Source organism: Pseudorasbora parva, chromosome 21, assembly GCF_024679245.1.
Source record: "Pseudorasbora parva isolate DD20220531a chromosome 21, ASM2467924v1, whole genome shotgun sequence".
Lineage (NCBI taxonomy): Eukaryota > Metazoa > Chordata > Actinopteri > Cypriniformes > Gobionidae > Pseudorasbora > Pseudorasbora parva.
In genome coordinates this window covers 27,834,274-27,849,047 of record NC_090192.1, presented here as the reverse complement: position 1 = coordinate 27,849,047, position 14,774 = coordinate 27,834,274, and the positions used below count along the sequence as shown (strand labels likewise).

At 41.1% G+C, this 14,774-nt stretch overlaps 1 protein-coding gene across 2 annotated transcripts in view; it reads left to right on the top strand.

Moving 5' to 3' along the window:
• The window catches only part of nrg3b (neuregulin 3b), a 205,857-nt gene extending 195,964 nt beyond the window's left edge, over window positions 1-9,893 (top strand). For both annotated transcript variants that reach the window (XM_067429424.1, XM_067429425.1), the window contains exons 6-9: window positions 177-303; window positions 3,018-3,130; window positions 3,476-3,664; window positions 8,843-9,893. In XM_067429424.1, coding sequence (XP_067285525.1) covers window positions 177-303; window positions 3,018-3,130; window positions 3,476-3,664; window positions 8,843-9,485 — 1,072 coding nt within the window. In that variant the 3' untranslated portion in view covers window positions 9,486-9,893. The remainder of the gene's footprint in view (window positions 1-176; window positions 304-3,017; window positions 3,131-3,475; window positions 3,665-8,842) is intronic.
• The last annotated feature ends 4,881 nt before the right edge of the window (window positions 9,894-14,774 follow it).

Genomic DNA, 14,774 nt, shown 5'->3' with positions numbered 1-14,774 from the left:
ATCTTTTTTAAATCATATGAAATCAATATGAATACACAAAGGGTACATTTCAAAGGATTTGTATGTTTTAAACTATATTAATAAAAAAAATAAAAAATAGCTTCTCTCTTCTGTCATTGACATCTCTTTGCACAAAATGAAATTCTGTGGTTTAAAATTGTATTAACACTTTGCAGGAGACAAAGAGAGAAGCACCGAGCCCACCTGACTGAAATACGCAACTTGAGGGACTGTACTGTCAATGCCTCGGGTCTCATGTCTAAATCCAGCCCCAGACTCGAGAGCACCCTCCAGCTTCAAAAGGTGACATCTCACAGCTGCCGTTTGTTTATGTTTCCGAGAACAATTTGCATGATGTCCATATTTGTGCTGACAGTGTGCATAATGATCACTTATGTGGGAAAAAAACCCTACATCTCCGCATCCATGCGTATGCCAAATATATACGTGAATGGTCGAAAATCAAGCCACCCACATGTGCTGTTATGGAGATTCAAATAAAGTCCCCTGTGCATAACAGCCACCAGTAATGAATACAATTGGCCAGCAGGCAGCTGAAGAAATGATGCCCTCCGCGGCTTTACTGCTTTTCCACCTGCTCCGAAGATCCCTCAAGCTGACAGAAATAACACTGCATGCAGCTCGGGGAGTAAACACTGCATATATCTGATGCAACAGTCAAAGGCAGCCAGCCACCTAGCTGATGAAGAACTGGATGAATAGAGTTGCATTATCCAAACTGGAAGATCAGACTCTCTCTGGTGCCACTTGGTGGTTCATTGTCATCACGTACAGAAATGTTGATGGCTCATGTTCCCATGTGCACTGTCACGTCCAATGAGAGTGAAGAGTCAAGCCTCAATTGCTCCCAATGGTTTACATTAACAGATGCTTTTAACCCAAATTAATTTGCACGAAAGTGCATATAGTGCGCAAATGACACTGGGTGTAGCATTATCAGCTCAGTGTCGCTCTTGCTAATCCGAGCATGCACAGAAAACCTTTAATTGGACCGCTTATATAATCGTCAGAAAAATCTGCTGAGCTAGCAGCAGACGTCTATAAAATTAATTTAAGGAGAGGCTGAAAGGGGGAGCTCCAATCTTTTCTCAAGACTTCACTTGAATTCAGCACGTTTCATACAACCCCCACTGCTGTTCTGCTTCTCTTCCTCTGAGTTTTCTCACCCTGCTAAGGCAATGAAAGGGTGGTCAGAAATCATCCAATTTTCTTGTTGGAAAGAAGAACAATGCTAACAGGTCCCCAAGGAAGCAGCAGTGTTAGAAAGACATGCTTTTTCAGCTGTAAGGCCCCAAACTAGTTTAAAGTCAAACTCAATCGTTTTAATGATGTTCCACAGGACAGGCAGAGGGAGGGAGATTTCACTAACTGGAATAACCGCATTATCAACTGTCTTTTCCTGCTCAGGCCACATTGGGGGGTATGGGATACTTATTGATGGCTGTTCTTGAAATGTGCTGGGTTATATTAAGATAATGGCTTTAATTTTAAGAGGGGACAGAAAAAAATACATTAGAAATTCATTAATGTAATCTTGTCTGTGATTAATTTCTGACTGGAGTAGTTGAAAAGGGAGAATAATCAGTGTGTCTTACTTAATCTGCAGTTTAAATGTAAAGTCTAATTAAAGTGGCTTTCCCTCACTGAGGGGCCTGTATATCACAGAGTGAACATCTATATACGGCCTCTCTTCGGGGTTCATGATCCCTTTATTCCGTCTTTGGCATGTGTTCTCCTACAGGGGAAGTGAGATGAGATGCTGTACAACACAAGAGCAATCATACGTGTCATTTATGGCTGGTCGTGTCCACCCCACTTGCTTGCGGCACGGATGTGTATAATACAGAGGAAGCATCTCTAATTGCAGAACAGGAGTTTTCATTTTGTTAGTGTGTGTTATAATGAGCGGCAATCCGGCGCCGGAATTAGATTTTAATGTTTTGCTGAGTGGTAGTTGCAGTTGTCATCATTGGTGGAAAGCCAGTCCGTTCTAGTCATGAAACAAAGCGCAACCAAAGTGCTTTCCCATTTCTCATATCACTACCATTCAAAAGTGAAAGAAATTAAATGTAGCTAGGACGCACTAAATTGATCAAAAATAACAGTAAATATATTCATACTGTTACAGATTTCTGTATAAAAAAAAAAAAAACTGTTTAATTTAACCTTTCTAATGATCAGCTGCAAGAAAACGAGACTAATCGCTTCAGGAAATTAAGTTTTTGCCCTCAAATAAAATACATTTAAAAAATATATTATTTATTTAGACATATTACTCTTTGTACTGCATTTTTGATCAACTAAGCCTTGGTAAGCATGATATACTTTGTACCAACCCCAAACATGTAGTGAATATACAATACTGTTCAGCCCCAATTTGGACTTATTCAAATGAGTTCTATTAGGACAGACCCTGAAAAATCTTACTGCTGGACCAACAAGTCATATTCGAGCCCCAGTCGCTGATCCATGCATTCATCCACTGACCTACAAAATCCTGGGCAGAGTGAGAATGAATTCAAGAATGGAGTTGTCAAATTAAATGTCACAAAATTATTCAGGCATGTGAACTTGGTTGGAAAGAGTGATTGCTCTTTCAACCCAGTCCGTAATAACTTAGCCATTCAATGTGCTATTGAAATTGTTTTTAAATAATTCTATGGACATTTCTAAACACAATGTTATGTTTACATTTCAAAGTTGATTACAAACTTGACCTGATCTGTTTAATCAAATCCATAAAAAATCATTTGAAATTATTTTTCATAACCTATTTAATATTCATGAACGGAGCCTTTAACATTTTGACATCTCAGCCAGCACTTCTGTGCATCCACTCTTCCAACTTTCTAACGCTCACTTTGATAACACCCATGAAACATTCACACATGGACAGAAAGAGTCATACATGCATAGAAATGATCATCAGTGAGGTCATCCAATTACAGTTCTGTTTGCTTGCAATAATATATTTTATTTCCTGTTCATCTCTACAGAGCAGAAGAGCCCATGGTTTCTCCTCTCCGCAGGCGGCCAGCATAGTTCTCAGCAGCTCTAAAGTCTCCCTCCCAAATCATAATCGCAGTCTCTCCATGGGGAAGCGCTGCAGGTACTTTCCCAGAGCTTCACATCTATTGTAAAACTTCTGACACTCTGTCCCTCTCCACAGAAGTGAAAGCAATGGAGGAAGAAATGTAATCAGCTCTCAATATGGCACCATATGTTAACGTCAAAAAACAAACCACTTAAAAAATAATAATAATTGCAATTGGTAACAACCATATAATTAACATTTTGGAATTACAGTATTTTTTCCACAGTAGTATTTTACACGCATTTGTTTATCTAGAATGTTAGCGTTTAAGCCATGGTAACCTCAGCTGTCTTGTGTCCATTGTTTGGAATAACCCGTGATCTTTGTCTTCTCACTTTGCAAGCTTTTATGTTTCTACAGAAGCTGCTCTTTCTCCTCAAGCCCCGCCCTGAAACACAAAGTAACCAATTATCGAGCTGTCTCAAAGTGGACACCGCCCATCTCTAGAGCGGGCCATCATCTCAGTGGTGGATCTCGAGATTCTCTTCATTCCTATAAACATCTCCAGGAGGTGGAGGTCAATGAGGTGATGCCACAATCTTTGAGGAGGTGAGCAATAAAATGCGAAATGTTTTTGTAGTATGACTTACGCCCGTTTCACACCGCAAGCGTGAGCAGTGCATGAGCAGAACTTCAGCGTAACTACACCGTCACTGCAGCTGCAGACGCTCGAGAGTATTCACACTGGAAGCGTTTGTACAGCGTCACAGCAGCGGCTCCCACAATGCTAGAGCCTATACCTGTCTGAGTATTACATACTAAACTAAAATACATTTTATTATATTTTCTGGCTAGTTTACTTTATTTTTTATAATCATAACCATACTTTCACCCAAACTGAATAATTAGAACAAATTTAAATTGGTAAATCTTCAACAGATATTTTTTATTCTTCGTTTTATTTTCGGACATATTCCAGTTATTGTTCAAATACACTACACGTGCTTCTTGTGTGCATTTTAAGCACTTTTTGTGTGAAATCATATTTATTTTGTCCTTTAAAAGTGTGCTTTCACTTTAATTGAGCGTCAGCAGCGCAGCAAAAATAGGCTCGCCACCGAAACCCACGGTTCACTGCTGCTCACGTGACGCTCCTGCTTGACGCTCACGCGCTGCTCCTGCTCCCGGTGTGAATGCACACATTGATTAACATGGGCGGCGAAAAAAATATGCGCCACTCACGCTTGCGGTGTGAAACGGCCGTAACATGCTTGGCATTATTTATTTTTATTAGCTCCAACTGCAAAACTTCTAAGCACAGTGTTGTTTATTTTTTTATCAGATTCTTTAGGCCACTTTTATGTTTCATTTTTTTTTATAATCTTTATCAAAACCATGTGTTTATTTTATAAAAAATGTATTAATATATTTTATTACTCTTGTTTTAGACCGGACTTTCAATCGCTAAAACATAAAAATATTTTAAAAATATTAATTACATATTAATTACATCTAAAACTTAGATTATCTTATCATTGTTAAATTATGCCAAAAAAGGAATTGTGTGCACTAATGATACATAAAATGATACTAATAATAAAAAAACTAGTAATAAAAATCTGAAATGTGATGGAAATTACATTTGTCGGGTCAGAAAAAGGATTTTAAAATATATTCTTCTATGATATGTAAAGTTTAAGTATGTGGTCAGTAAGATTTTTTTCTTTTATTCAGTGACAATGCATTAAATTGATCAATAGCGACAGTAAACCATTTATAATTTATATTTTATTTCTATCTTTTTTTAACATTCCAATCCAGATTTTTTGCTGATAATTCAATACTGAATCGAAAGAAATTCATTGTGATGTTCAAAAAACATCACAATAGAACTGTTATACTGTATTTTTATTGTATCTTTATTTATCAAATAAGCACTGCATTGGTGAGCATAAGAGACTTCTTTAAAATATATATATTTTTTTTTTTTTTTTCGAACACAAACCTTTGGACATTGTTTGACACTGATAGACACGAACAAGGGACACCAGCGGACAATAACGCTCGGTTTATTTAATGTGTGCGCTGCAGTTCTGTCACTTTAATTGCTCGAGCTCTTTAAATCATTCATTAGTTAGAAGACACCATTCTGAAAGAGATTCCAACTAATCTTTTATTTTTGAACTATTTTGTGAACTATATCTTAATCTTTATAGTTATCGTCCTTGGTGCGAACGGCCCTTTACTCTTGAATTTAAGCAATATTCTCATTTCCATGCCAACTTGATCTAGCTTCACAGTGACTTGTAAACTCACTGCCAAACTCTCTCTATTTGACCTCTTTCCATAATTTACATTCTTAAACAGTGCAGCTTTGAGCTTGGAGACTCATTTAAGGGCTGTGATCAAGCACAAACGTACTAACACGCTTACAGAAGGGGGTTTTCTTTTTCCCAGTGTGTCAGCAGCAGGGATCTCTTCTTTTTTTTCTTTTTCTTTTTTCTTTTTTTTTGGGGGGGGGGGGGAGCTTGACTTTTGCTTAATTAATTTAAGCTTGTGTCTGAAAGCACAACCAGTGGGTTATCCCTCTATAGGGGTTCCACAGTCTCCAGCTCTTGTTATTATTATTCTTGATTAATTAAATATTGATAAGCCTTTCTGAACCTTTCTCAGGCCAGTCTTGGCCGGCCCAGAGAGAGACAGGCTGGGGCTGAACTGACCTATTTCTAGACTTAACTGCTTTAAAACACCAACACCATCCCCGAACCTCTCTCTTGTTGCCATGGAGACACCCTCCAGTCTAATGGAGAGAAAAAAAGAAGTGAGGAGAAGGGGAAGAGAGAGAGAGAGAGAGAGAGAGAGAGAGAGAGAGAGAGAGAGAGAGAGAGAGAGAGAGAGAGATAGGGATGCACAGCTCGCTTATCCCCTTCACTATGACAGCAGGACCCCCACAGTATGTTGTCAGTTTTCTAAAAAAAAAAAAAAAAAGTCTGCAAAGACACATATTTACCTGTCAGAGATGAAATATGGATTGAAACAGTGTGTGCCATCGGTGCAGTTATATTTAGATATTGTTTTGATTTGCTGAGATCTGCCGGATTAACCTGCAGCTAGAATACACTTTTAATACCCGTGCATTGTGTTATAGGGCTCAATTATTTAAGCCCTGTTATTTAACAGTCTTTGATGTCAGACAATAACTCTGTGGTTAGATGAGCTGGGTTTCATGGAAGTGACAAAACATACCATTTTTTATGCATCTGATTTGGTGATATTTAAATGTCGCCATGTCAAGGTATAGATGAGAGGGTGATAACTGTGCCAGTTTGAACCTCAGGATCGAGAAAGCCACAAAATTCCCTATGATTTTACATCTGACAAACCCTAGATAAACCACTCAGGTCACGTCGCAAGATCTGAGTGTTGCTCCACAACAGTCACCCAGGAAAAAACCAACAGATGTTTTGCTCTTTCACCACAAGGTATGCTGGATTCGATAAGAAGTCTCCTCCTGCAGATCAAAACCACAGCTAAATAAAGTAGCATGGTCTTTAAAAAACTGAGGGATAAACAGGCTTTGTTAAAAAAAATATTTTATATATAATATATATAATATATATATATATATATATATATATATATATATATATAAAATAAACTTAATTAAAGTTTCATTGAAAGAGTTCTCTGGTGACACATGCAGAACTTCTCCAGTCATTTGCGCCGCGGCACACTTATTCATAGTGCGGAAGAGAAGAGCTGCTGGTACTTTTGTTATTTTTTGTTTTTACTTTCGTTTCATGCTCCTTAAAAAGCCTTAAATTCAGTTGTATCAAATTTAATATTTTTTAAGATCTCTTAAACGGTTAGTTTACCCAAAAATGAAAATGTGTTGTTTATCTGCTTACCCCCTGGGCATCCAAGATGAAGGTGTGTTTGTTTCTTCAGTAGAACACAAATGAAGATTTATTACTCCAACCGTTGCCGTATAAAGCATGTCAATGGGGTGTTTTCTATGAGAGCCACTATGAGAGTAAAAAACACATAGACATACAAATCCACATTAAACCCTGTGGCTCATGGCAACACCTTGATGTCTTAAACTAAGGGATAGTTCACTTTGATATGTTTTAGCTTACCTCATGGGTATCCGAGATGTAGGAGTATTTGTTTCCCCAGTAGTTTCAATTTTGATAATTTTAGGTCAAACCGTTCTTGTCTGTGCCTCACATAATGCAGGTCTATGGTCACCACCTCAAAGAGCATACACAGAGAAGTCCAAATTAAACAATCCCCTATCGTAAGTACACACTGATGGCCTAAGACACGAAACGAGCGGTTTGTGTGAGAAAACGAACAGTATTTATTTCGTTTTTACCTCTTGTACACCACAGGAAACACGCACGCGCGCCCTCGGATCAGTCGGACGTAGTGGTGTACAAGAGGTAAAAACAATATAAATACTGTTCGTTTTCTCACACAAACCCCTAGAATATTCAGTGTGAATATTCTGCTTGACCTTATTCTACATCCCTTAATCCTACCCAATACCTAAACCTAAATGCTACAAAAGCTACCTTAATAACTATTAATAAGCATTGCATTAGGAGTGTATTGAGGAAAAAGTCATAGTTAATAGTGAATGTGTTCATATCTATCCATCCATCTGTCTATCCATCCATCCATGATTGCGCCAGGTTTTGACCTTCAACGGCGGAAGTAATGGCATTGGGAATACTAGATGAGATTCGTCTGATACGAGGTCAAAAAAGAATAACACAAATACTTTTGGTTTCTCGCAGAAACCGAACATTTAGTGTTTTAAGATATCAATGTGTCGCCACGAGACGCTGTGTTTTATATGGATTAGTATGTCTGTGTTTTTTACTCTCATAGAAATACACCCCATTGACATGCATTATACGAGCATTGATTGGAGTTATAAATCTTTATTTGTGTTCTACTGAAGAAACAAACACACCTACATCTTGGATGCCCTGGGGGTAAGCAGATAAACAACAAATTTTTGGTGAACTATCCCTTTAAATATTTTGTTTGATACAAGAAGAGTCTTTATTATCAAACAAGATTATATGTATAACTACTCTAAATATTTGATTTATATTTAATATTTTAAAATATGATAATTTATCATTTTGAGGTATAAATCTTTTTTTTTTCACAGAAACTGTATTTTAACTATACTCAAAGGGATAGTTCACTTTAAAATGAAAACTCTGTCATCCTTTACTCACCCTCATGTTGTTTCAAACCTGCATGGATTTCTTTCTTCAGCTGAACACAAGGAAGATATTTCGAAGAATGTCAGGAACCAAACAGATAACTGGAGCCATTGACTCCATAGTATTTTTTTTCTACTATGGAAGTCAATGGTTTCAATAAACTGTTTAAAGTAAACTATCCCTTTAAGATATTGGTTTTTACAGCCAGAGATAGATCTTCCTCTACCTGTTAATTTGATTTTTACAGATCTTTAAAAAATAAAGCGTCTTAAAAAGCCTTAAATTTGATTTTAAAAACCCTGCCACAGGCACACAGCCCAAGCTGCTGATTATACATAATTACACTGAGATTCAAAATTCCCACCACCTTGAAATCATTTCATCTCCGCTGTGATTGTTTTATTTTATTTTTTGTTAGGCTAAACAATTATTTTCAGTTTTATTATTTTCTCTCAGTGGCTGAGCACTTTATTTCATGTGTAATGGACAGAATCAGTGGATAAAAACATGCAAGTACTAATTCCCTCGGTTTCTCGCTCTCCAGGTGCCAGTCTCACTCGGACAACAATCAACAAAGCCGTTGCAATCTGAATATGCAAATAACGCTTTCCGCCCATTCTAAAGGAAAGATGGGCTACACCGATGTTCCGTGCACTCGTCTTGACCAGGGAACGACCTTTCCTCCCCCTTCTTTCCGAGCCCACTCCGTACCCATTATCCCCTCCGTTCAGGGACCTGATTTTGGGGATGGGGGCGGGAACAAGCTGCACAACGGGGATAGGGGAGCTTCCAGCTACAATCTAATCAATCCTGAGGCGGTGGCAAATTCCAGCCGATCACTTGCCAACTCCTCTGTGATGGTGCAGGATCCACAGACACTCACCTGCTCCGAGTCTGCACTGATGTCAAGGGGCCAAATCAAACACAAAAGCCTTGTTACCTACACAACGGCCTTGGGATCAGGCACAAGCTCCAGAAGAGCAAAGACTGTAATTTCTATGAGCGTACCGGGATCAGGGGCGAAAACCACGCAGTTCGCCGCCAACCTGCTATCTAAGGCTACCGGAAGAGAGGAGGAAGCGCAGCAGGGGGGCGGTTTACTAACCCCATTCGCGGGGGGTGAAAAAGACAGCTCCTTTCCCAATGGGATTAGAGGTGTGGCCTGCCTCACATACCCCAAGAGCTGATTGGATAAATTAAAACATTGCTTTGTAAACTCCACGTTGGTGTGGATGGGGCTGCGACGTCCCCGCTTGTGCAAGACACTTACTTTTGGAACTATTTTACTGCATTGTGAAGTACTACAACTACTGACAACTGAATTTAAAACACTGCATTACTGACGACACAATGTGAATAGATGCGAGAGAATGAAGACTTGGGTGGGTTGTTGATCTCGAGAGGTACTGAAAAGGATTTATATGCCACTATTTAACAAAAGCTTCAATTTAGAAACCAAATAGTGTGTCATCTCAATGTTGTTTCTCTACTGTAAAGAAGAAAAAAATATAATAGATGTCAAAACTATATGTATGTCATATATTCCATGTATATGGCATACCGAGTGACGAAAATAAAGATGCGAAACATGGTAATGCAGAAGCTTTTTTTTTTTTTTTTTTTCAAATAACTGCTGTTCTATAATCTCAGCCCAGCTCTGTCTTTTTGTCTGTTTTGCTTGAGGTCTTGAGAAGAAAAAGGCAGTTTCTGAATAAAATCTGAATGTCACCCTGTCATTTGATCAGAGAGTATCTGCCCGTAACAGTGCGATCGATGTTGTGTATCTCACACCTTCTGTTTTTAGCAGAGCTCGCCGAGCACCACAGCCAGGTATCTGCAACTATCGCCTGAAACGATCCAACGAACGTGCTGAACGGAGAGAAACCGGCAGAGTCACCGTCTGTCTCCATGGCAACAGAGATCGGATGCGGCAGACTCTCTATCCAACAAGACCATCAACGGATTTAATCATTTACTTGTTTATCTCCTGTGAAAGTAGCTCTTGCTAATTAAGCCCAGATTCATTATTTTGCATTAGCTATTTTGAAACCGTAAAAGGGGAGGAAAAAAAGTTTCCTTAACTAGCTCGTTTTATTTTTTTTCAGGTGAGGGTGGAATTAATCAGCAGAAAGATTAAAGCACAGTGTCATTGATGTCTCTCATCGTGTTTACCTCAAACGAGGGCAATGCGGGCGAGTCGTACCCCGAACGCTTTATGAATTATCGGGCTAATTTTCTGAGCGTGAGCCACAGCGTGAGTTGACATTATAATCCAAACAAGAAAAAAAACGCAACCTCTGCCTGCCTGCACCAACAATTTCTTTCACAAGAGCCCCAGAGATGCAATATTTGGCATGTTTTTTTTATTTTATTTGCATTAATTCGCAGACAAACATTTGTTTTGTTCTAATACACCATGCCCCTCTGCAGATCTTGTGTGAGCCATTGGCTTTGAAACTCATGAGAGATCCTTTCATTTTGTGAGAACATTACACATGTTCATCCAACAGCTTAATATTCAATCTCAAGTCAATCTTTGCTCCATTGGGAGGAAGTCACGCAAACACTGACGTAATGTACAAAGAGCCGGTGTCCTGTGTGCGTGTGTTTTTGGTAGAACACTGCAGCCCTGTTTGAGTTTCGGAAGAACAGGCCTATTTCTCATCTATACTGATATATTAATAAAGGCAGGATGTTTCTTCAGACAGGCTGCTAACATTAGAAAGAGTACAACAGCACAGCGTAACAGTGGTAGACCAACAAATGCTGGTGGGAAATGAGTGCAGAGCTGAACAAAAAGCGTAGACAATGTAGACGCAATGAGGGCAGTGGCAAGAAGTGAAACGTATCTGTCACCTGGAATGAGCTGCAGTAACGTATAAATTACTCCTTTCGCAGCAATGTACCTTTGGTTTGTCATGTTACATTTTTTTGATTTGTGTGAAGAATTCACTCTCTCTAGACTGTTTGCACTGGCCTAGAATAAAATGCATAATTTCCTAATAACTGAAACATTTTCACAATTCTACTCACAGCCCAAAACAAAGACGCTTTCTGATGGATGACTGGTTTTTTCATTATTCAATAGATAAAAGATAATGAATAATGAGTGCATTCAGTGAAATGTTGGATAAACAGATTGCACATTTTAAATAGCTTGGTTGGATGTGAAGGATGAAGATCTTCTCGTGTTTAGAGACAAACACATTTTATATTATAAATGGGATACTTAAGCAATATCACTTGCAAATCATTGCAATCTATGATGAAATGGAAGTCATTTGCCCTGTATTTTTATCATATGAAAAATGTCACAAAATGTGATTATTGCTAACCAGTGGGTCGTTTATATTAAAAGGCGCATTCAGTGGTTATTATAGCACTGTTCTTTGTGAACATTATCGATACTATACTGTTGTTAGAAGAGTCATTTGTCATTAGTCTCTTTAGTTTTATGTAAATGACACTGATACCAGTGAATTTTACACAGAATCTGCAGGTTAGAGTAGTGTGTGTTCTGAAAGGTAGTGTGCGTTCTGAAAGGTAGTGTGCGTTCTGAAAGGTAGTGGGCGTTCTGAAAGGTACTGTGCGTTCTGAAAGGTAGTGTGTGTTCTGAAAGGTAGTGTGCGTTCTGAAAGGTAGTGTGCGTTCTGAAAGGTAGTGGGCGTTCTGAAAGGTACTGTGCGTTCTGAAAGGTAGTGTGCGTTCTGAAAGGTAGTGGGCGTTCTGAAAGGTACTGTGCGTTCTGAAAGGTAGGGGGCGTTCTGAAAGGTAGGGGGCGTTCTGAAAGGTAAGGGGCGTTCTGAAAGGTAAGGGGCGTTCTGAAAGGTACTGTGCGTTCTGAAAGGTAGTGGGCGTTCTGAAAGGTAGGGGGCGTTCTGAAAGGTAGGGGGCGTTCTGAAAGGTAGGGGGCGTTCTGAAAGGTAGTGGGCGTTCTGAAAGGTAGTGGGCGTTCTGAAAGGTAGGGGACGTTCTGAAAGGTAGGGGACGTTCTGAAAGGTACTGTGCGTTCTGAAAGGTACTGTGCGTTCTGAAAGGTACTGTGCGTTCTGAAAGGTACTGTGCGTTCTGAAAGGTACTGTGCGTTCTGAAAGGTAGTGGGCGTTCTGAAAGGTAGTGGGCGTTCTGAAAGGTAGTGGGCGTTCTGAAAGGTAGTGGGCGTTCTGAAAGGTAGGGGACATTCTGAAAGGTACTGTGCGTTCTGAAAGGTACTGTGCGTTCTGAAAGGTACTGTGCGTTCTGAAAGGTACTGTGCGTTCTGAAAGGTACTGTGCGTTCTGAAAGGTAGTGGGCATTCTGAAAGGTAGTGGGCGTTCTGAAAGGTAGTGTGCGTTCTGAAAGGTAGGGGACATTCTGAAAGGTACTGTGCGTTCTGAAAGGTACTGTGCGTTCTGAAAGGTACTGTGCGTTCTGAAAGGTACTGTGCGTTCTGAAAGGTAGTGGGCGTTCTGAAAGGTAGTGGGCGTTCTGAAAGGTAGGGGGCGTTCTGAAAGGTAGGGGGCGTTCTGAAAGGTAGGGGACGTTCTGAAAGGTACTGTGCGTTCTGAAAGGTACTGTGCGTTCTGAAAGGTACTGTGCGTTCTGAAAGGTACTGTGCATTCTGAAAGGTAGTGGGCGTTCTGAAAGGTAGTGTGCGTTCTGAAAGGTAGGGGACATTCTGAAAGGTACTGTGCGTTCTGAAAGGTACTGTGCGTTCTGAAAGGTAGGGGGCGTTCTGAAAGGTAGGGGGCGTTCTGAAAGGTAGTGGGCGTTCTGAAAGGTAGGGGGCGTTCTGAAAGGTAGGGGGCGTTCTGAAAGGTAGGGGGCGTTCTGAAAGGTAGGGGACGTTCTCAAAGGTAGGGGGCGTTGTGAAAGGTAGTGGGCGTTCTGAAAGGTAGTGGCCGTTCTGAAAGGTAAGGGGCGTTCTGAAAGGTAAGGGGCGTTCTGAAAGGTAGGGGACGTTCTGAAAGGTAGTGCGTGTTCTGAAAGGTAGTGCGTGCTCTGAAAGGTAGTGCGTGTTCTGAAAGGTAGTGGACGTTCTGAAAGGTAGTGGGCGTTCTGAAAGGTAGTGGGCGTTCTGAAAGGTAGTGGGCGTTCTGAAAGGTAAGGGGCGTTCTGAAAGGTAGGGGGCGTTCTGAAAGGTAGGGGGCGTTCTGAAAGGTAGTGTGCGTTCTGAAAGGTAGGGGACGTTCTGAAAGGTAGGGGACGTTCTGAAAGGTAGGGGACGTTCTGAAAGGTAGGGGACGTTCTGAAAGGTAGGGGACGTTCTGAAAGGTAGTGGGCGTTCTGAAAGGTACTGTGCGTTCTGAAAGCTAGTGTGTGTTCTGAAAGGTAGTGTGTGTTCTGAAAGGTAGTGGGCGTTCTGAAAGGTACTGTGCGTTCTGAAAGGTAGGGGGCGTTCTGAAAGGTAGGGGGCGTTCTGAAAGGTAGTGCGCGTTCTGAAAGGTAGTGCGCGTTCTGAAAGGTAGTGTGCGTTCTGAAAGGTAGTGTGCGTTCTGAAAGGTAGTGGGCGTTCTGAAAGGTAGTGGGCGTTCTGAAAGGTAGTGGGCGTTCTGAAAGGCAGTGTGCGTTCTGAAAGGTAGGGGACATTCTGAAAGGTACTGTGCGTTGTGAAAGGTAGGGGGCGTTCTGAAAGGTAGTGGGCGTTCTGAAAGGTACTGTGCGTTGTGAAAGGTAGGGGGCGTTCTGAAAGGTAGTGGGCGTTCTGAAAGGTAGGGGGCGTTCTGAAAGGTAGGGGGCGTTCTGAAAGGTAGGGGGCGTTCTGAAAGGTAGGGGGCGTTCTGAAAGGTAGGGGACGTTCTGAAAGGTACTGTGCGTTCTGAAAGGTACTGTGCGTTCTGAAAGGTACTGTGCGTTCTGAAAGGTAGTGGGCATTCTGAAAGGTAGTGGGCGTTCTGAAAGGTAGTGTGCGTTCTGAAAGGTAGGGGACATTCTGAAAGGTACTGTGCGTTCTGAAAGGTAGGGGGCGTTCTGAAAGGTAGGGGGCGTTCTGAAAGGTAGTGGGCGTTCTGAAAGGTAGGGGGCGTTCTGAAAGGTAGGGGGCGTTCTCAAAGGTAGGGGGCGTTGTGAAAGGTAGTGGGCGTTCTGAAAGGTAGTGGGCGTTCTGAAAGGTAAGGGGCGTTCTGAAAGGTAAGGGGCGTTCTGAAAGGTAGTGGGCGTTCTGAAAGGTAGTGGGCGTTCTGAAAGGTAGTGGGCGTTCTGAAAGGCAGTGTGCGTTCTGAAAGGTAGGGGACGTTCTGAAAGGTACTGTGCGTTGTGAAAGGTAGGGGGCGTTCTGAAAGGTAGTGGGCGTTCTGAAAGGTACTGTGCGTTGTGAAAGGTAGGGGGCGTTCTGAAAGGTAGTGGGCGTTCTGAAAGGTAGGGGGCGTTCTGAAAGGTAGGGGGCGTTCTGAAAGGTAGGGGGCGTTCTGAAAGGTAGGGGGCGTTCTGAAAGGTAGGGGACGTTCTGAAAGGTACTGTGCGTTCTGAAAGGTACTGTGCGTTCTGAAAGGTACTGT